This window comes from Carettochelys insculpta, chromosome 3, assembly GCF_033958435.1.
Source record: "Carettochelys insculpta isolate YL-2023 chromosome 3, ASM3395843v1, whole genome shotgun sequence".
Classification (NCBI taxonomy): Eukaryota; Metazoa; Chordata; order Testudines; family Carettochelyidae; genus Carettochelys; species Carettochelys insculpta.
In genome coordinates, this window is record NC_134139.1 from 65,752,336 (window position 1) to 65,775,967 (window position 23,632).

At 40.2% G+C, this 23,632-nt stretch overlaps 2 protein-coding genes across 17 annotated transcripts in view; both read right to left on the reverse strand.

The window, feature by feature from the left end:
* The window catches only part of SCCPDH (saccharopine dehydrogenase (putative)), a 406,234-nt gene that overhangs the window by 126,014 nt on the left and 256,588 nt on the right, over nt 1-23,632 (reverse strand). The gene's annotated exons all lie outside the window — the stretch shown is intronic.
* CNST (consortin, connexin sorting protein) overlaps nt 1-23,632 on the reverse strand; it is a 104,418-nt gene that overhangs the window by 47,638 nt on the left and 33,148 nt on the right. For all 16 annotated transcript variants that reach the window (XM_074990044.1, XM_074990042.1, XM_074990054.1 and 13 more), the window contains 4 exons: nt 14,053-14,258; nt 4,989-5,019; nt 2,163-2,249; nt 1,298-1,412 (listed from right to left, as the gene is read on the reverse strand). In XM_074990044.1, coding sequence (XP_074846145.1) covers nt 1,298-1,412; nt 2,163-2,249; nt 4,989-5,019; nt 14,053-14,258 — 439 coding nt within the window. The remainder of the gene's footprint in view (nt 1-1,297; nt 1,413-2,162; nt 2,250-4,988; nt 5,020-14,052; nt 14,259-23,632) is intronic.

Consider the following 23,632-nt stretch of genomic DNA (forward strand, 5'->3'; position numbering starts at 1 on the left):
GGAGGGCATCTCCCAAGCAGTATAGAAAAGAGAAGAAAAAAAAGATAACTTTTCTGCTTAACTCTCATGTCTAAATATCTTGGCTTGTACGGGATCCAACTGTTAAACACCAATTGATATGATTAATCTTTTCTGAATGACTTGCTAAAGGCAAGCCAGGGTAGGAATTATGCTATGGTTAAAGTGCAAGTCACTAGTGTGCTTCGTCAACATTCTAGTACTGCCAGGACCAAACTCTAAGCTTGAAACTTTTGAAGTGCTTATCACGGATTATTTTTTTTTTTAATATTTGAATTGTGTGTTTGTGTCTTGCCAGAACACAATCAAATAATCACATCAAGCTATAGAGCAGTGACTCTCCACCTTTTCAGTAACGTCACATTTCAATGAGACGAACAATGACACGGCACTCCCGCTTTCTCAACTGAATCATTTGCTCATAAACTTTGTATTTACTTACATTTACTACAGTTACAGTCTCCCTAGAGAGATTTGCAACACAGTAGTGCAAACAACAAGCTAAATAAGTTTCAAATGCATTAATGTTTCATATGCACTACAGAACACACCATCTTCAACAGGTCAAAAAAAGGACAGGCAAATGAACGTGTGCCCTGCTAGGGATGCTGAATAATCAAATAACTGCTGAAAATTTCAGTGGTTACTCAAATGCTTGTGGGTTGAGTGAGAGCAGAGGAGGCTCCAGAGAGGAGGTGATCCTCTGCAAAGAGTGGTGGCAAGGGGAAATGCATGAAATTTCACAGCACACTGGTTGAAAACCACTGCTGTAGAATCTGGAATCTCCACAGGACATGGATTTCATCTGCTGTTTTGTTTCAGACTGATGAGTAAGGTTCTTAACCCACGCAACATTGTATCACACTGGACATGAGGATTACTACCCTAATATGACTTATCATAACTGTGTACTTGGAGAGTAAAGGACAATTTTGACCAACTGAATCCTCGCAGGTTCAGCAAAAGAAGGCAGCAACGTGACTGCAGTATTAGCCCTTCAAGTATTCAGTCTGTCAAATAATTTGAGTCTGTACAAAGTCTTTTAACAATATTAATCCACTTTGAGAAGTAACAAAGTGTTCTCACTGCAGATCAAAACAAACATATCCTATAAAGGACAGAACCTGTCTTCTAGCTGTGCAATGATTTTGATCCAATTTAATCAACTGCTGAAATTTTTATTTTTGGGAATGTAGTTGAATCCATTTAATATATCTGCCATACAAATAAAAAGTAAGTACACTTACACCTGCTAAAGTAATAAAGTTTCTATACTTACTCTCGATGTGATGTACAAAGTTTAGCAAGATTTTCTAGCTCTTCACGGTTAAGTCCTTTAGCTGAATTCCTCAGCGTTGTAGCTTTACTGGGCACTGATGTTTTCCACTTTGTTTCTAAATTAAACACAAATAGCTGTAGCTGCATTCCTACAAAAATTAGCATGTTCTTAGCCATAAAAACAGATGCCAAAGAGACTAGCATACAGTAGAAACCATGTTGTCTAGAAATCGGATAACTGGCACATTTGGTTAACTAGTACTCTTGGCCAGGCTGGTGGAGTAGGGACAGGTGGCAGCTGCACAGCTTGAGCAAGGCCAGAGGCCTCACTCAACTGTCCAGAAAATGTTATCTGTCATCCCCTGTTCCCCAGGGATGCCAGATAATCAAGCTTCTACTGTGCATGGTAAAACATGTTCAAGCCTAATTTTGTTTTTTTAAAATCAATGAAACAAATTTGCTCTGTGCATGCTTTACAATTGCAAAGAGGTAGGCAAAAAAGCATAATCTCATGACATGACAAGTTATGCTGTTTTCAAATAACAAAAGATATGTCACACCAGTTTCACCCGAGAATATAAGAATCAACCATGGCAGAGAATTCAAAATACAGAAACTGACCAAGATAAAGAATGACCCTTTACACATGCCTTTTTTCCCCACAAACATAAAAGAAAAATCCAAGGAAAGAATTATTTTCTCATAACTGCTCTGAAAGGTTCTGGTGAAAATGTTACTTTTGTTTTGCAATACAATATTGACTGGTAAAATATCTTTTCTATTATTTAAAAAGACAGAACAAGTTCCATATGCTTTATTTAAAAGAGAACTCTACTCTACACCACATTAGAACACACTGTACTTACCCCACTGCTCCTGAATGGAAGAAAGATTTGCAAGCAGCTGCTCGTGATATAGTCGTTCAAGCTGAATGAACTTCATTGCCTTCTCATCTGAATGGAAGGTTAAAGAAAAATACAGATACAGATGGACATATTGGAACATATGTATATTTGATGCCTCATTCAAAAGGACAGTCTAGCTCTATGACTGAAACCTGACACGCAAGTACCAAAATACATGTGAGACCAGCACTCTAACAGACTTGAATAAATTATTAAAACTAAAATAAACCTGAAGCTGTTGGAAAAAAACTTCCTAAAACAGCATAAAAGATTCTTTTATTATATTATCATCATCTTTCCACAACCTGTGACCCTGAGAAAGTGTTTTTGCTCACCAATGAGTTTCTAAGTGCAGGTACCTTATACATTTATGTGTACTTACTCAAAAAAAAAAAACCTAAAAACCAAGGCAAATATTGTTTAAACGGAGCCACTCGCTTCCAAAGATGTCAAGTGTATTTTGTGTCTGCCTAGATTCCCAAACTTTTCAGCATCACACCCCCTTTCTGATTTTTGAGAAACCCTCACATCCCCCACCTCTTCTTTACTACCATCCACCTCCCCTTTAACAAAAAATTCAATTTGTACCCCTACACATTGAAAAGCAAAAAAAATTTTTTTTTACATTTTGTGGTATGAAATTTGAAATTTAATATTTTTTTTTTTTTACAGCAGTGGTCTCCAATCTTTTAACTTTCAAGATCACTTCTTAAATGTCAGGGAAAGCCCCAAGACCCTACCTCTTCCTTGAGGCCCGGCCCTCTCCATTTCCCTCCTCCCCATCATTTGCTGTCCACAGCCCTTACTCACTATCACTGGGTTGAGACAGGAGGTGCAAGCTCTGGGGTGGGAATGACGAATGGAATTTTAACAGCCTTTACTGTTGATATAAATGTCTAATCCTGATCTGAACTATGCTAATTTTTTTGTCTCAGTCTCTTGTGTTATTGAGTTCCACAGGTTCATTAAGAACGGTGCTAAAAATGCACTTCCTAGACTAGCTTTAAGTGTATTGCTTTCCAATTTGAAGCATTCTTCTCGTACCAAACATGAGCACGCATGTGGTTTTTCTCTATATGATACTTCTGTAATATCTTCTCTGTAAACTCAATAGCCCTAATCTTTTAATCTCGCACCCTGACGAATATTTTCCATGCCCCTACATCTCTTCCTCTTTTTCTTTCTTTCTGAATAACTAAAAGTAATTCTCAAGATGGTAAAAACCTATTTTAAATATTAGCTTTACACTATTTTCAGAATTGTTCTCTTCCTAAATATAGCTTAGTTTCACTTGCGCTAGATTTTCATTTTTGGAAGAACACTTTCTGGGGCTTAAATAAAAATCTTGTTGTGATGGAGTGGGGGGGGGCATGTCTATGTGTGTGTGAGAGAGTCAGGCTGGATCTGTGTGTGACAGGTGGAGCAGCTCACTGCAGCTAAGGATGACCCCTGGGGCTGTAACCTAAGTGGCGGGTAACACTTCTGTCCCTGAACAAAGAGCAAGGAGCTGAACTGGGTTTTGAATCAGCAGGTGGCAGTTGGAAGAAGGGGGAGGGAGAGGGAAGGCAGCTAGCCTGGGCTGAGAGGAGGCTAGACCCCCGATGGGGCTCCCCTCGGGCTCCTCTACCCAAGATGGATTGGAATGACTGTCTCTGCCTGCTGTACTGACACCTCTGCGCCATGCTGTGCTTTTGTTGACTAATAAACTTCTGGTTCTAGCTGCTGAGTGAGTGTCACTCCTGTGGATGGGGTGCAGTGCTTGGGGACCCCAGAACTCTTATATTTTGTGATTTAATCATAATGATTTTTAAATTCCCTTCTGCTTTCTTTTTTGCTTAAGGATATGCATAAGTTCAGTGAGTAATTTGATATACTTAAGCAGACTCCACAACTGTATTTTTATTTATATTTCTTTAGTTTCTAAAAACTTTCTTTTAAAAAATATTTATTTATTTATTTTAGAAAAGCCATATTTCCTAAATCATATCATCATAGTACCAGGTTTTAGGATGATCAAACCTTCCTAGATAAAATTAACTTAGTGAATATACCATAGCCTATAACTAGCTTAACTTCTTGAACCAAGCCGTGCGTTTTATTTAGGAATGTGTTAAGAGTAAGTTCTCCCCATGTGTTCCCCAAAACTAGCTGTTCCAAGAAGCAACTATTTGGGGTTTGAATAACCACAGCAATAAGCAGCATCCCACTGTGACACCTGACCAAAACATATTTAGGTGGCAAAAAAAAAAAAAAAAAAAAAATCACACATTATTGGTTTGCTTTTGTTACCCACAAATTCTCATTCTACACAGTGCACCAGTTATTACTATCCTGATGTAGAGGACAGCAGAACACATCCAGAGCCCCCAATCACTATAGAGATATTTTTATAAATTAAGACCTATATCCCATTTGGAGTAGGCATATTCTTAATGTCTAATAGAAGATGATTTATTTCTTAAGTAAAACAGGCGGTTTCTTGGAAGCATACAACTATTTTGCTTATGTCTTTGTTTCTGCAATGGCATTACCAATTATATTGGTACAGCTTTGGAATGCAGATTCATTTCTTTAGCTGTCCTCCAGCTAGCTGGCTAAGAATGCACAGCAGAAAGAACACACTGCAGGCTCACTCATGTATAAAACATAGCACATTGACCTTTTCCTATCCCTGATCCACAGCTTGTGAACTACCAATGTCTATTTTCCTTTCCAGTTTTGATTACAATGCCAATTTACATTTTTTACAAAACAGAGTACTGTTAATTTTGATCAAAGAAAGGATACATTCCTCCTCCTGAACGTAGGCTTCAGCTATCTGTGAAGGAAAAAGGTAAAGAAATTTTTCACATTACAATTCCCTGATTCTTTATAACGGCCATACATGTATAACACTTATTTTTCAAGAGTTCGTATGTCATTCATTTGCGTATACGTATGTGTGTGTGTGTATGTGTATGTGTATGTTTGGCTTTCTAGATGACTATTTGGGTCTTAGAGAGTATGTGAGTGAGTATGAAGCAATAAAAACTGACAAGACCATACAAGTAATAAATTCTACACCTTTTGCTTATATTCATGGAATCTGATAAGCTCAAATGTTAGTTGGGTTCTAGACCTGGTAAACCCCTGGTGTCTAATCAGTTCTGAGGCAGTAGTCACTACAGTGGCTACTGTTATAGCAAACTAGCCACATTAGTCTGAAAATATATTTATTGTTCAGGCCAACTAGCCACCTTCAACCAGCCAAACAGCTGCCTGTGGCTAGGGTTTTGAAATGTTGGACACCATGGTGTTAAACAAATGGGTTTTTATGCTTATGTGATTATACAACAAAGAACTTTGTTATGGCAGTCTCCATGGAGCACATTTGCTTACATGCAGGGAGTCAGAGTCCAGCTTCTTTTACCTGACATTACTTCCCCAGATCCTCAGAAAGTAAAATCACTGTGGAGAAGGAATTTTTGAGTAATGTTACAGCATAGTCCGCTAAATGGGGAATACTTTGTGAAGGGTCAGTGCCCTGACATACAAGGTAAGAGCAAGCTTTAGAGAGAGATCTTTAAAGCTGGTGAAAAAATGCTGCCAATCACAGACCACAGGTAGAGGATGCAACCTCCCTTATCTGGTACCTTTGGGACCTGACTTATCCCAAATGAGGGAATTTGCCAGATGAAGGGAGGTCCCCTGCTTCAGCCACCCAGTGTGCTGCCCTGCTGCTGTCCCCCCTGTCCCCAACACTTCCAGCCCAGGGGACTCTTTACGTCCTGCCCAGACCTTGTATAGGCATCTCAGGCTGCTGGCTGAAGAGGCCAGCTCTAGCCCCAGTTAGACTGCTGGACATGGCCCACTACCCTGTGGGCACTGGCATGGCTCCAGCAGTGTGGAGGCCAGTGTTTGGCCCTGGCCAGGCTGCTGGCCTGGCCCAAGCCCCATGAGTACTTGCAGCTGCCATGGACAGGTTGCCGGTGTGGCCATGGACCCGGCCATTGTCCCTGCCCAAGGTGTCCAAACTCCCCCTACTAACCTCCCAACCCAGGGTCTCTGGTCCAGTAACATCTGTGGTCTCCCCGGACAAAGGATTGTTGCTGGACCAGAGAATGCTGGTTTGGGAGGTTCAACCCGTATAACCGCTTTCTTTATGGTCTCTTTCACAGCACTGCAAACACCAAGCATTTAGAAATCATGAGTTGTGCCTCAAGAAAGATTAAGAAGATATGGGCCCTTTTAAATTATCTTCCAGTTTGAGTTTATAGATTACAGTGTGGTTGAATTGTAAAGCTTTTTTCCACACTACAGAGGCCAAAACTCTTTTTTTTTTTTAAAGTGAAAGTTGAAATTCTCATGTAAAGCACAGGACTTGAGGAGCAGGGGCTTTAAAACTATTAACTGTTCAAGGACTTGTGATAAAATTGAAAGAGCTGGCAAAACTACTTTCTGTACAACTACAGGACCCACGTACTTTCTCTTCGGGTTCTCTCTCCCAATCTCTTATATCTGGCTGATCCTCTGTACAAATCTAAAATCTATCTTTCCTCAATTCATTGTGCCCAGGTTCTTCATAGTCAAGCAAACAAAAACCCAACCCGTCAGCATGACAACAGACACAAAAGGAAACTAGCCTGCAGCTCTGTGACCAGCAGTATAGATTTTAGGAGGATGAACCAACTCAAGACTTTGCCTCTTGTAGTGACTTTGCTGTAACAGAATGGGTTAAACATGACCTTTAAGTGACAACTCCGCCAAAGAAAAATAATGAGCAACATAGTGAGAGAGCATTTTAAGACTGTTCTGCTAGAAGAGGGCTGACCTAATCCATGCATGTAAAAATAAAGAAAATCATAACTGGCAGTTAGATACAGGAAGCCAATGTACTCTGCCTCTTCCATACAGAATACACAGAATCATTTCGGGTTTAATCTGGAAATCAAAATATTGCCAAGGACAGGTACTCAGAGTATGAGGAAAAAATAAGTAAGGAGGGAAGGCTCATTACTTGAAGTAATACTTCAGAAGATCACATAATTTTAACAGAGATTACACTGGTCTATCTGAGAGACATGCCTTAAAATAAGCAGGGGAAAAACAGAGTATATAGTAAGTAATTTCAATAATATGAACACTGAAGAACTATCCTTGAAACTAAAGGGACAGACAATATTAAAAATAAGAGTTTTGAGTAGCTGGGTTCCAGAATCTAGGAAAATTTGGAAATGGAAGGATGAAATGAGGGCTACATTAATAAACACTTTGCTCAAGTGGAGGGAGAGAGGTAGTATATCATGTGACAGGAAAATACCAATAAGACTGAAAGGAAAAGTCTATAAAACTAGCCCATTCAGTTTTAATAGCCCGGTGCTAAGAGTAGGGCAAAAAAGAAGCAAATAATCCATTACACAGAAACGCAACTTTGGAGATTATACTTAGTGACTGACCCAAATTAACACTCATGAATGAGTAACACTAAAGGGTTAACAGGGCTCTCAGTCAGGTAACCCAATGGGAGGAAGAGAACCCTTTTGAACTGAGAACAATTGCAGTCTAGAGCTGCGTCTACACGTGCACGCTACTTCGAAGTAGCGGCAGTAACTTCGAAATAGCGACCATCACGTCTACACGTGTTGGGCGCTATTTCGAAGTTGAAATCGACGTTAGGCGGCGAGACGTCGAAGTCGCTAACCCCATGAGGGGATGGGAATAGCGCCCTACTTCGACGTTCAACATCGAAGTAGGGACGTGTAGACGATCCGCGTCCCGCAACATCGAAATAGCGGGGTCCTCCATGGCGGCCATCAGCTGGGGGGTTGAGAGATACTCTCTCTCCAGCCCTTGCGGGGCTCTGTGGTCACCGTGGGCAGCAGCCCTTAGCCCAGGGCTTCTGGCTGCTGCTGCTGCAGCTGGGGGTCCGTGCTGCATATACAGGGTCTGCAACTAGTTGTTGGCTCTGTGTATCTTGCACTGTTTAATGAAAGTGTGTCTGGGAGGGGCCCTTTAAGGGAGCGACTTGCTGTTGAGTCCGCCCCGTGACCCTGTCTGCAGCTGTGCCTGGCTCCCTTATTTCGATGTGTGCTACTTTGGCGTGTAGACGTTCCCTCGCTGTGCCTATTTCGATGTTGGGCTGAGCAATGTCGAAGTTGAACATCGACGTTGCCAGCCCTGGAGGACGTGTAGACGTTATTCATCGAAATAGCCTATTTCGATGTCGCAACATCGAAATAAGCTATTTCGAAGTTGGGTGCACGTGTAGACGTAGCCTAAGGGGTCTTCGTCTTCATGGGTGATGCATAGGGGAAAGAGAGAAATGATTCCTCCTAAGCAGCTGGAATGAATCCAGTAAATATCCTGACCATCTATATATAAGTAGAATGGAAATGTTTAGACAGACACAATCAGGTTATTTAGTATCGGAGGGGTAGCCGTGTTAGTCTGGATCTGTAACAGCAACGAAGGGTCCTGTGGCACCTTATAGACTAACAGAAAAGTTTTGAGCATGAGCTTTCGTGAGCACAGACTCACTTCATCAGATGCTGGTCTTGGAAATCTGCAGGGCCAGGTATATATAGGCCAGAGCAAGGGTGGGGATAACAAGATTAGCTCAGTCAGCAAGGGTGAGGCTTACTACCAGCAGTTGATCTGGTGGCTTATTTATACCTGGCCCTGCAGATTTCCAAGACCAGCATCTGATGAAGTGAGTCTGTGCTCACGAAAGCTCATGCTCAAAACTTTTCTGTTAGTCTATAAGGTGCCACAGGACCCTTTGTTGCTGATCAGGTTATTTGTGATTTTGAAATTGGTGTGGAGTTGCTCTGATTACAGATTTCTTTCCCCTGTACTCTGTAACTTCCCAGGAAAGTAATTCTCTGTATTGCAACCAAAGTCTGAGTGTTTTCTCTCATTTTGTGAATAACTTACTTTTCTTTACGGCATTGATTTGACCCCTGTGTCCTAGAGAAGGGTCTGTATATATTTATGCCTTAGACTAAAGGTCAGCTATCAGATTACAGCTCTTTGTTTCCAAGCTCTCTCACCTAAGGGAAGGTAAAGAGTCAGAGGCTTATTCCACAGGGAGACAACCCAAGTGTGTCCTCCTGGGTTAATTTTTTTCCCCCACTTGGGTGATGGGAGCTACACTCCCAGCCTCCTGCACAGGGTCTGAGAATCTGTGACCTTGGGGAGTTTTTTAAGCAGAACCTTTATAGGCAAGGCACTTTTAAGGTTTAGTGGACCCCCACTTTCTGCACTGAGAGCATCAGAGTGGGGAAGCAGCTCTGACAAACACCCACAAACCAAAATATGAGGGAGTGCAGGCGCAGATGGTTTGGTCATGTAAGACACAGTTCTGAGCCAGAGTCTGTTATCTAAGGAAAAATAAAAAGGCAGACAAGTTAACCAAAGACGTGAGGAAACAACAAAGGACTACAGGGTCAGTATACAGTATTACAGAGAATATGGCATTGAACAGAATGCTTTGGAGGGAGAAGACTCAAAGCAGACCTTATCTGACAGGATTAATGCAAAAAGAAAAAAGAAACCGAGAGGTTAGGTTAATCTCTAATCCTTGAAACTCAACCAGTTTGCAATCTGACACTAAATACCGTAGTGATGACCCTCATCTCACCAATACACTGGGGACTGAAGTGGAAAGTTCGGGAGTTAAAAGCAAGAGGTGCTACAGCACCAGTTAAAAGTGCTAAATCTTCCCACATGTGGGCACAAACAGCTCCTAGTTTTGCAGAGCAGTGGGCCTATGATCAATGTTCCCTCTCTCTTTTCTTCCATCCATGGGCAGAATGAACTTTGTGATATGCACCATGGCATGTGCAGATGTGCACCTCCACGGAAACACATGCTGCTAGCTATGGGCACCCTGCTACTGAGCTAGATGGCATCTCAATCTCTCAACGTGACCGCCTGAGCGCTCAGCTTACAGGGGACACTGCTTATGATACTCACCAGTGAGTTTTATGAGAAACTTTGTGTAACAGAACATGAACATGCAAATAAATAAAACCAAGATACAAAATCAATGTACATTTCAAAAACAGAATACCTGTTTAATGCAGAGTTTACTAAAATGGGTATGTTACTATGTAGCAATAGACTTTCAATTGGCACTGGGAAACCAGAACTACAAGTATTTAGCAGCAGCAGAGCTCCCAGACAGAAGGTCCAGATGCCAGACTAGGATAGATGTGGAACACAGAGAGTATTTCTGTGTTCATCAAATAAAGGGATCCATTTGTCTGGCATTTCCATAGGGGACTAATCTCTTGCACTTAAAACTGTATGGACACTGCTCTATTACAGTCCATTTAACTAGCCTGCATGACCCCAGGCATCTCCTTAACTACATCGAACTATTAGATTTCTCATTGTCTACACTTCTGTGAAGATGGACCCACTCAGGGTCCATCTTCTGGAGTTCAGTTTTGTGCACCTGTTAAAAACCTGCAAAAGCTATCTGCCTGGGAATAGCAGTTGATCCCCTGTACTCCTCACTATCACCATCGACCTTCTTGTGAAGACAGTCACAAAAGTCAATTTCCGATGCGTCAGTTGTAGCTTTGCAATGGCTGTATCTAGAACTTTGTATCTGAAATCGACTGGCCAGAGGTTAGGTGTACGCAGGTTTGGGGATGTTCAGTTTCTGAGCTGGTGGTTTGGAGTTTTATGGAAATGACCAGAGTCGATTCCAACAGCAATGGAAACTAGACTAACAGAATCCAAGGGTGCAGAAAAGCAAACATTTTTGACTGAAAACACAACTTCTGAATCAGAGATATTAATATCTTAAGTGTATTTCTGAGAGACAGGCAAAATGTTCACAGTACCTCTGCAAACTTTCCTGTAGAGCTCTAGAATAATAAGGTGTTTTATTTAATCAAGCTGAAGCATAAAAGCTCAAAAGTAAACACAAATATTCAGCAATTATACAGACCTTAACAATTTCAAAAGCCTTAACAAATGTTCCATAATCTTCAAAAGCCTTGAGAGTTTGCATTATTCCTATTTAACAACTGGCATAGAAGGCTTAAGGTTAAATTTTTGAGAAGAGTCCACAAATTGTAAGTGCTTTAACATTTGAGCATGCAATTGGAGACATGTAGCATTTGGCCTTTCAACTGATTTCTACTAGAACTATAGGTGGTCATTAACTGAAAATTTTGGAGTGACTCAAGTTGAACTGTCAAAAATTTAAAGACCCACAATTTGTGGGCACTGTGGAAAAGTGCTCGGTTGCTTTCCCAAGGCACAAAGCAAGTAGCAGAGCTTTGATTACAAAATGTGTGTTCCTAACTCTCTGACCCATTATTCTATTTTGGGCCAAGATCTCTAAAAAGTAATCAACAGGTAATTCCTAAGCCCTTTTTTTTTTTTTTTTTTTTTTTTTTTAAAATACCCTGGCTGCTGCCTGGACTAGTACTCCAAGGAATTTCTGCAACCACTCAAGGTATATTTTTATATTATTTGGCTAGCAATGGCCGAAACAAATTGTATGCACACGCCTCCAAATCTGAAGAGCATGTTCTAGAGTTAAACGTCAAAAGGATAATGTTTTATTTAATTAAGCTTAATCCTTTTTACACACTCTAGCATACTGTTCTCTTGAAAAAATGTTGTAATTTTTCTATTATACCACTCTGAATTTAAATGCTGTAATGATTTTGTAATATAGGAATTGGTTTTAAATTGCACTTGTTAGTATGAAACAAAAAGTGATTACAATTAATTCTATACTGAGTGAACAGTTGTGAGATGTCAAGGTCCTTCCTATTAGAAAATTATAGAAACACACTACATATACAAGTTATTGTGAGGCTGTATTAGTAAATCCAAATTAGGCCATTTACGAGAGATTAATCCACTCCAAAAAAGACGATTTTCTAATTAGTGCTTATTTCACAAGAAGATGAAAGCTTTGTTCTTCAACCACTTCACTTTATCCAGCTTAATAAAAATATCCCATAGTCAATATTTTAAGTATTTATTTACTTTCCTTCAATTATTTTTACTGGGGCTTGCTTCACTTTTCTCAGAAAGGAAGGCTGGTCTTGTGGTTATGACACAGAACTGGGAGTCAACAGATTCTATTCTCAGTTCTGCCAGAGGCTTCCTGCATGATTTTGAGACAATCTGCCTCTTTTAGCCTTAGTTGTCTCATATGTAGAACAACAACTAGAATTTACTTGCTTACATACTCAGGTAGGTGTTAGGAGAATAAATTCATTAATATTTATTCGGTGAGATCTCTGCACTACTTACACTGCCTTCTTTATATGGTGTTGACATTCGTGACCTAGCACAAACTTTAGATTCTGTTTCAGGTAAGAGACTACATTTCTGCTAACAATCTTTGATATACATAAGGAATGCAAGAAATAGAAATTTTTCACTGAATCACCATTTTTAAAAATTCAAAATTCCACTGCTAAGGTAAAGTGCCAGTAAAATATTTTAATATCTATTTGTGGCCCCCGCTTTATTTATTACACCTTTTGATCAGTTATGTCAATCAGAACAAGGGGCAACGCGGCAGCAAAGGAACCACTGCGTCACAGAAACTAACTGAAGACCGTTCCAAATGAGAAGACAGACACACTGTTTACAACAATGGTGGCAAAAAAATAGGACTGTCAAGCAGCGTTGTCAGACACCACAAGAAAAAGAAAGCTAAAGTGATCCCCTGAAAATACATCCATCCTTTCGGTCAATATGTAGAACCATCACTCAGAGAAACAACACTGATGAGCTAAGTATGATAATGCAAAAGGTCATAGCCACATATCTATGCTACATTAGAGTCAAACCTTTTGTGGTGGAGCAAAGCCACTAGCCTGTTGGTACAAATAAACAGCTGCATATTAATTCTCACTTATTTTTCAAATCCACAGCTATACATCTTACAATACTGCCCATTCCCTTGGTCTGATGTAGAACTAAGACAGTGAGTGCACTGACAGGTTACATGGAAGAAGTTTCATCAGCACATGCTAATGGGATAAAAAAACACCTTCAATGGAATAACAGCAATCCTTACTACACATACACTGAACTCATGCTGGAAACAAAGCCTGCAATAAGAGTATTTCCAGATTAAAATGCTATTTAGGGAACTAATCCATTACACAACAGTGTGTATCAAATTCTGGGACCATATCCATAAAAGAGAAGTGGTTTAACATACATGTTAAAATCCTACATTTGAAATTTTAACATGTAACCTCCCCCACACCCCGAGGCTATGTCTACATGACAGTGATCTTTTGAAAGAAGTTCTTCCAGAAGATCTCTTCTGAAAATACTTTGTTCAAAAGAGTGCGTCCACACACAAAAAAGTGGATAATAAATATTGATCCACTTTTTCGATAGAGAGCATTCACAAAGCCCCAGCTCTTCCGAAAGAACGGTCTGGGGATTAAAAAATCTAGCACCATGAGGACTGATCCTTTGAAAAAAAGGACCCCCAGGGCATCTACAAACTTTTTCCAAAACAATCTTTCAGAAAAAGGCATTCTTCCTCATCTGGCAGAGGAAGAGGGTTGCAGGTAAAAGTGCTGCATTCTTTTGATTTCAGATCAAAAGTGCTTATTTTGTGCGTAGATGCTCCACAGGTTCTTTCGGAAAAGTACTAGTTGTTATTTTTAAAAGAACTTGCTAGTGTAGATGCAGCCTTAGGTTTTTCTTTAACCATGAAACACAACTGAAAATGACACACTGACTTGTCTACAACAGAACATTAGCATGTGTCGTCTAATGCATCGAAGTTTGTTTTTCGAGCAAGGACAAGTTCTAGGATAAAACACAGTATAAAATATAATCATATGTAACAATGTGCTGATACATGAGATACCTGATGGAGACAAAGAGGAAGAATCCTCGAGTCCATGCTCTCAAACTCTTCTCGAAGCAGGGAAAAGAGGGACTGCAAAGTCTGTTTTTGTTGCTTTTGCTGAAAATTTGCATTTGTCTCATCAGCATCTTCATCACGCAGCAAGTCTGTAGTTGTAAGCACCTCATTCTCTTTCTCAAGTGGTGTGATGTCCATTGAAGGAATTCCTTTAAGTGAAAAGAAATACCTAGATTAGGATGCATGTGTTACTAGGAAACTTTTAAAACAAAAGCTTCTGGTCTTGTTAACGTAGGGTGTAACAGATGGGCTGACAGAGATGCAGAACTTGGAGGAACCCTAAAACACTTCATGCATTTTTTCATAGTTACAACTAAATGGGTGCAGTCGCCCAAGTCTGTAAAATATTGAACCAGTCAAAACTGTTCTATATAATTCAGATACAGATTAGTAACTTGGATAACGTCATATAGCGAAGGCTGTGACGCTTTCTATGGTAATCCTGATTTTTGACTTTCCTGAATATTTCCTAAACCTTCCTTTTGAAGTGTGCCCTTGGAGACATAGCATTTACAAGACGTTCTGGTGGATTCATAACTTAAAAATGCTGTTTTAAACAACACCCTTCATAAAGAACAAAACTATTTTTACAACGGGTAATGCTCTCTCCATTATTAAAGGGCCCCTTCTGAAGCTCTGGGGGCTATGTGAACAACACTGCAGATATTAATTTCCCTGAGAGATTTTGGGGACATTTAGAATAATACATAACTACAAAACTTGTAAATTCAGTTTGATAAATAGCTATGAATATTTACAGAGAGGTAGCCGTGTTAGTCTGTACCCCAACAAAACAAAACAGCAGCAATGTAGCACTTTAAAGGCTAACAAAATAATTTATTCGGTGATGAGGTTTCATGGGACAGAGTGGGTACGTCTCACGAAAGCTCATCACCAAATAAATCGCTTTGTTAAAGTGCTATATTCCTGCTACTTTGTTTTGTACGAATATTTAGCTCAGCTATGTTAATATCTCACCTCGTTCACTGGAACCGGATGCCTTTAGATATCACAAAAATTGTTAAGGATCTGGTATTTAGCAAGTTCAATTGTACCTTTTTAGTACAGTAAACTCCTTATTATCCGGTATTCCTTAAACTGGAACTCTCATATACCTGGCACCAGCCCCACCCTGGCTTCTCCCATCTGGGGCTGGATCTGCAGCTGCCGACTCTCAGCCCATGGGCTGCTGGGGTTCCCTGGCCCGGCCAAGTCAAGCGCTAGAGCAGCCAGGTGGGGCTCCATCCCCTGCCAGCTCCTATGGTCCCCCCGGCCCTGGGGCTGATGGTGTTGCTGGTTGCAGTCCCTGGAGTTCTGCAATTTTTGAGCTATTCTTCTTTTAAATGGAAAGATTATTTTATTCCTTCATCAGTAACTCAAACAGCTAAAGAGATTTTCCTCAGACGTTCCAAATTAACAAACTGACCATGAGACCAAGAATGGAAAATTTCAACATAAAATAAAATAAAATAAAATAAAATAAAATAAAATTCAGTTACTACACTATGCCTATTATTTTCTTTTGGCAAATACAGAACAATGGCTCATCCAATAAGGGGAACACTCTTTGCTTGAATATCCTGCCTATGGGGAAGAATGGCAGGAGAAATGGAGATTTACATAATTTTTTTTAGAAAAGAGATCCACTTTGTTTTTTTGAATCACCCCCCCTTGGATGATTCAAAATTTTAAAAAGTTACAGATGGTGCTACAGAAGTTATTTAAATATTCACAGCTAGTGCCTTAGGTAACATCTTACAAGTACAGTTTCCAAGTGGACATGATGTCCCAATATAAAACAGAAAACTATGATTTGCAGGACTTTTTTTTTTCTTTCTTTTTCCTTTTCAAATCCCAGCAAAGAGGAAAATATATGAATGGGCTTGGAGACTAAGCGATCATTTACCCCTCAAATTCATGAGCATATGGAAGATTTTGACTTAAATTCCTGCCAACCATTCATGCTTTGTATTAATGTTCAAACCGGTGGTGGGCAACTACCTGCGGATCCCTGGCTGCTATCTTCCCCCACATGTCTCTTGCATACTGGGACGCCAGAACCCCACGTCTCCCCCTTCCCTCACCGCACTTCTGGAGTGGTACAAATCTCTCCCCCTCCTTCCCAGAGCGGGAATGCTATGAACAGCTGACTGGCAATGTTCCAGCTTTGCGAGTGAGGGGGAAGAACTGGGATGGAGTGCGAATCAGGTCATTCTCACACTCCAAGCGTGCTGGGAGGGAAGGTTAGGGTTAGGTAAGTGCTGGGCTACAGTACATGAGAGATGTGGGGTATGGGAGGACACAGGAGGATCCCGGGTGGAACGTTAGTGAGCCGCAGGCTACGGAAGCCCACTGAGGTGAAGGAGAGCCACTCATGCAGGCCACCCACTATTCATAGCTGTCCATCTCTGATTTAAACACACATTCTTGCAATAATTTAAGAAATATGACAAGACAGTTGCTTTGTAATGACTACAAGTTATACTCTATGTGCTGACTAGTATGATTTTCTTAAAATACAACCTTTCAATGAAACAAGCAGAGAGACTTCCGATATTGGAATTAAATAAAACCTCAGCCCTCTATATAACTGATGTATTATAAAGCATAAGAGATAAGCAGTCAGAGACCTGAATACATAGGCCGTTTCTATGCATGCCACTTCTGCTAATACATGGAACGAAAGATGCTAATAAGGCACGGCTGCAAATTCCCTACACCTCATTAGCATATCGTTATGTGATTTGGAGTCCGGAAGACCGTTCTTCCGGACTCCTAATCACCGTGTAGAAGCGCGGCCCCAGGGGGGCTTCCAGAAGGAAGTCCTCCTTCTGGAGGCCCCTTCTTCCCAAAAATTTTCGGGAAGAAGGACTTCCTTCTGGAAGCACCGCACCCTCCCCCCGGAGCCGCACTTGTCTACACAGCGTTTTGGAGTCCGGAAGAATGGTCTTCAAAGCCAAATCACGTGACTTTATGCTAATGAGGCACAGGGAATTTGCATCTTTCACACCGTGTATTAGCATTCCACTTCTGAAGGAAGTGGCCTGTGTAGAAATGACCCTAAGGTGGACAGTGATGATGACAGATTATTTTCAGTACTGGCATTAAAAAATCACCCCCGAGGTGTTTTCAAAAATTTATAGTCAACAACTCAAGGGTTGCATCTACACTATATTCCTTTTTCAAAAGACAAATGCAAATGAGGGAAATTAAAAATGCAAATAGTGCACTAATTTACAAATCTTGCACTTCATTTGCATAATCTCATCTGATTGCTTTTTTGAAAGATTTTTTTTTAAAAAAGAAAAAAAGCAGTGCAGGTGGGGTTCTTCCAAAAAAAAAAAAAATAAGTTTTTCACAAGAATCCTGTAAACCTCATTTTTTTCAGGAATAAGGATTTTTTTGAAAGAACCTCACCTATACTGCGTTGTTTTTTTTTAAATTTTCAGAAAAAATGATCGTATGGGACTATGCAAATTAAGTGTGCAATTTGTAAATCAGCATCTCATTTGCATTTTGGATTTCCCTCATCTGCATTCATCTTTCGAAAGAGGAATGTAGTGTAGGCACAGCCATGAAGTATCCTTCATCTACGATTAAACTTGAATATATTGATTCAATGCTGGAATGTGCTTTGTAACCTCTGTGAGTGATGTTAATCTTCAAATATCTTTGTTGTTTGTGATCCTCATGGGTCATAGATGTGAAAAAGTTTCTTCAGAAGCTCAGGAGCTGTCATTAAGGCCAAGACACCAAGCAAAGCAGTATCTGTGGTTACTAAACTTGAAGCTATTAAAAAAATTGAAGAGGGCCAGCAATCGAAACGCATGTTTGGCAATGAACTTGGTGGCATCAACAGTGCATATGATCTTTGTGAAGAAAGAAAAGATAACAAAAATGGCAGAAATTTATGTTGGTGGAGCTAAAAGTTGAATCAAATAAAGGCCAGAGAGGCAATAATGGGTAAACTTGAATGATTTTTAATACACTGGACTGACAGCCATAAGGACTGCAACATGCTCTTGAGCTTCTTCCTCATAAGAGAGACAGCCCTGTCTTTGTTTGAAGACCAGAAGAAGAAAGCCAAGGAAGAGAGGCAAGTTGGGGCCGCCGAAGTAATGATTAAAGCAAGTCACAGTTGGTTTGGGTGCCTTAAAGTGTGTTTAAGGTTATGACAGTCTGCGTGTTACAGGCAAAGCAGCATCTGCTGATATTCAGGCAGCTAACATTTTCCCAGCCACACTGCAATGAATAATTGATGAAGGTGCATATTCACCAAAACAGATCTTTAATGTTGACGAAATGGGACTCTTCTGGAGAAGAATACCTTCTCAAACCTTTATTTCAAAGGGATAAAACAAAAGGAACAGGTTTCAAGGCCTTGAAGGATCGACTGACATTACTTCCTGGTGCAAATTTGGAAGAAGACGTGGAATTGAAGCCTCTTCATTCAGGAAATCTGAGGACGTCTAAAAGCTTACACAAGGCATCATTACCTGTGGTCTGGCGTTCTAATCAAAAGGCATAGGTGACAAAGCAGGTTTTTGCTGATTACATAACCAGCTACTTTCATCATTCATCTCTAAATATTGTGTTCAAAATAATCTGGATAATAAATGTCTGCTGATCCTTGATAATGCTCCCAGTCACCCTATCAATGTTGAAGACTATGGCGATAACATTTGAGTGGTTTTTCTGCCCCCAATCACCACTTCCAATGGCTCAAGGAGTCATTGGTAATTTAAAGCTTACTATCTGCAACAGGTGATGAGGTATCTCATAGCTGCATCAGACACAGAAGACAAACGAACAATCAAGCAGTTGTGGAAGAACAGTGTCAATATGGCTATAGAAAATATCCCAACTACGTGGAATAAAATTACTCAAAGTACCCTGAATGGTTTTTGGAAAAAGCTACTGCCAAAATATGTTTATGATTTCCGTGGGTTTGAGGGTGAAGTGAAAGATATTCAAGTTCTGTTGTGCAACTGGTAACTCAGGCAGAATTCAACAAGGTAGACACAGATGATGTTCAAGACCTGATATTGTTACATGGTGAAAAAATGACTAATGAGAAATTAATTCAGCTGGATAAAGAAAGATTATCAGCAAAGGAGGAGGAAGAATTGGATGAACCACAAAAACTCCCGGACACTAAAACACTCTCAATATTTTTCACTGCATTGAAGGGAGCTACACAAATTCTCAATGACAATGACCCAAATTTAGAACGGAGTTCAGCATGCAAGCGACAAATTCATTAAGCTGTTCGATGCTACCAGCAGTTGCACGACAGGAAAAAGACGGCTGCAGGACAAACTTCAGTCCTATCATTTTTTCAACCTTCAACCTCATCACCTCCTCCTATACCCTCATCACCATAGCTGGTCTGCAACCCTGAGCCTGAAAAGCTTTGGATAAAACCCAATTAAGGAGGTTGAAGTCACTACAGAGCTGCTTTCAGTGATGATGCAGATGATCCCATGGAACTTGCGTCAATGCCACCTTCTTCACCATTATCTAAGAACTGACAAGGGGTAATAAATATCATTAAAAAAAGCAGTAAATTAGCACTGTTCTTATTTTTATGACTGTACGGTATTGTAACATATGTGGGAAAAGTATTAGGTGATTTTTTTGGGGAGTTGGAAACCAGTAAGAATTTTTTACATTTAAATTAGTGGGAATTTTGATTTATGAATTTTCACCTTACAGTTTTCATGGAATAAATTACATTTGTATATTGAGGGATAGGTGTAAACACATTGGCCGTGGCTACGCTAGCACCGCACTTTCGAAAGGGGGATGCTAATGAGCCACTTCAGCATATGCAGCGCCTCATTAGCATAATGGCAGCCACGCATGTTTCCAAAGGTCTGCTTTCTAAACACACGCCACTGGAGTAGAGGGGGGCCTTTCAAAAAGACCCCCTGGACTTCGAAAGCCCCTTCTTCCCAAAACCAAATGGGAAGAAGGGGCTTTCGAAGTCCAGGGGGTCTTTTTGAAAGGCCCCCCTCTACTCTGGTGGCATGTGTTTAGAAAACAGCACTTTCAAAGTGCACGTGGCTGACATTATGCTAATGAGGCACTGCATATGCATGGTAGCACCTCATTAGCATGCGCCAAAGTGGCTCATTAGGATCCCCTTTTCGAAAGTGGGGTGCTAGTATAGCCATTATGATCACTGATGCACAGACACCTAAAAATTCAGCTGTGGTTGTCCAAGTGGAAAATATAACTATGCCAATTCTGAGGCTGTGATTTCATGCTCGTAACTAAATTTAAATAAAATATTGTTGATATTACAATTGTCTGGAAGTATTTCTCTGCATTCTGCTTTCTCCTGTTAGGATATTGTGCCTAGGCCTCATTCTATTCTTTCCAGTGTACCTGATTCCCATTTGGTCATAAGTTTAATTCAGTTCTTGCTTTAGTACATAACATAAAATACCTCTGCCACCAGCTGCATGAGAATGAGAATCAGATCTGCTTTGCTGAAATATTTTTATTTTGGACACTTACGTAATGCTATGGATAATGTCCATGTGTTTTAACATAGATTTAATTATATAGGACAGCACTAGGACTACTCCTGAACTAGTGCTTCCAGTTCCTGGTGTTGAGAACATGCTGTGAACTCTGCACACTGTCTCCTTGTCATCACTCAATACCTAGGTAAACTAGTCTAGAAAATTGTTCATTTGTTTATTGCCATAATGGAGGGATTTTTTTTTTTTTTTTAATTAGAAGGCCGTTGTTTAGATTCCAAGTATTCACACCACCTGAATACCCTGGTGATTCTGGCTTTCATATCTTCAATGGCATCTTCAGACATATCTACATAGATGTAATCTCTCTGCAGCTTTACATGTAGGCTAGATCTCCCATAGGAAAAAATGTCAATTTCAGATACGCAATTCTATCTATGCCATTAGCGTAGCGAGAATCAGCGTATCAGAATCTATTTTCTTCCCTAGAGTAGTTTGGGACTCTTTAGGCTCCCACCTATGTCCCTTACTCTATGCAATGGTGTGGAGTACGGCGTAGACGGCCGAGCCCAGAGAAGTTGATTTTGCCACGTCTAGATCAGATGAGCAAAATCGAACACCAGAAGATTGATCTTCCTGTGTCAGTCTTCACCTAAGTATAGATTCACCCTTAGAGGACCAGAATTCTTTACTCCATCCATTGCCATCACAAAAGATAAATTCTCACACATAAGGACCAGTTTATTCTCCACTGAAGTGGTGCTCAAGCTCATTACAAACATGTAATGTGCCCATCTTCACCTCTCCAAGAAAGCCTTTAAACTTCAGAAGCATCAGTCCCTGACAGTTTCTGCCATATATTTCAATGAGGTTACAGTCAGGGCTCTGGTTTGATTAGAGCTCTATATTCATTATTGTTATCTCTCAAATAGCTCCAGTTACAAGAAACAACAAGGGGTTGCTGTCATCATTTGGGACGTCTCTGGTAAACACTGAAAACTTATCTCAAAATAAATTCACACTGGCTAAATACAGGGATAATATTTTAAGGTCCATGATGGCACGATCAAATTTATAGTTGTCACAACACACCACAATAACAAGAAGAGTGTCTTGTCTAAACTTGGCCTGCACACCACTTGAACAGCTCCTGTTCACTCCTGCAAACCTAACTTCAGGCCAAACATTTAATTTGTATTCTATTTTTTTTCCTTCGTTGGTTGGAGAAGAAATAACTTCCCCAGTTTATACACTTTGCATGTGTAGAATTTCATTTGAAAAAATATGAATAAGAGAATGTATTTACTGGAAAACTTAAATGCTGCCATGAGCAGGAAAGTACATATGAACTGCACCACAATGCATACTGTGTCATATGTAACACGCATCATTTGACAACATTTGGCTACAAATATGGCACAGCTGATCTCTTGGAAATGCTACAAAATAACTCCATAAGCAAAAGGAACAATTTTCAAGTTCTTCCTTTGTAAATTTATGTCCCATTAGACTTCACCTTTAAGCTATTAATCACCTTTGCTATTCCATTGAAATTACTGAGGCTCATGAAATGCAAACTGCCTATTAACACACATCAGGGTTTCACTTCTCCCACTTACAAGTTACATCTGCTTAATCAGTATGTCCCGCTCAAATAATTTTGAATATATTAATATTACAGCTAATATTAAACTTATTATTCCTGAGTGACAGCACTCTGTCAACAGTACAGGAAGAGCATCTACAAGAAATTCTGGATGCAAAATAAATGTCCAAGTTTGAAGCCCTGCACTGGACAATTCACACAAAAGATTCTAATGCAGCAATCCTAGTCGCACAGCTGTTTGCCATTCCAAGAGCAAGCCTGTTTCCAGAGACAGCTTGCTGTGAATGCATACAGTTATTACAATCAGATTTTTATAATATTTTGTGCTTCTAAAAACAGCATTCAGAGAATACTGAAGCACTATACAAAAGGTAGGTGTAACCTCCTTTTTTCAGTTGGAAAAACTCAAGTCAGACAATGGAAGATTAATTTCCCTAAAATCATGCAGCAAGTCAGTGGCAGAGTCCCATTTAAAACACAGGCTCTTTATTACCCACTGCGCTGTTCTAAGCACAAAACCAAGCAGAAAGTTGTATAGTGTGGCGGTGGGAATCAAATTTCAGTTTTCTGAAACAACACAATATCTATGTTATTTTAAAACACATTCATCTGACTTGTCAACTTTGTTTTTAGGGAAACACAAAAAGGAGATTTGACTCAGAACTGAACAAGAGGGCTTTAGAAGAGATTACTTGTTTAAAAGCTTTCACTCTCTCACCCACTCTTCCCAGTACCTATCCCACCTGAAAACCTATCCCATAAATGAGAGACGAGACCAACTTGACTACGATTTCTTAACAGGAGAAGAAAGGTTGTATCATGCATTCTATGTCTTTTCTCCTTGACAACTCCCCTTTTCAATTTTTATAGATCCTTCTCTTTTTCCCTCCATGCCAGGTTTCCACTTGGTAGGTTAGTCCTGGATTTCCGTTAAGAGCAACATTCAGGTAGCATGAACAACAAAAATACAAAATGCTAACAAATATTTTCAGTGTAGTTTAAAAAAGAAGCAACTCCATTCTAGTCAGGCACTTCCCTCCAATTTTTGCCACAGAAATACTGCTGCATTATATTTAATGCATTAGAACAAGAGCATGAAACCAATGAACACAGAGGTCAGCAAGCTGCAGCTCTTTAAGGAGTCATCTGCGGCTTTGGATGCTGACTCCTGTGCAACTCCAGATGCTGTAATGATCCTGCCCTGTCACTCCTGAAACAATAGTAGCTCTCTCCCTCTTTCCTCTCCTCCCCCTCACGTATGGCCGGGTCAGTGGTTTGCAGAGGGTGGGGCTGGCCAGCGCTCGACTGGGCAGGGTGGCAAGGTGGGGCTGGCCCTATTGCTGCGAGGTTTGGGCTAGGGTTACCATACATCCGGGTTTTCCCAGCCATGTCCTCTTCCTCAGTTCTCAAAAAGCTGGCCTTCAGATTT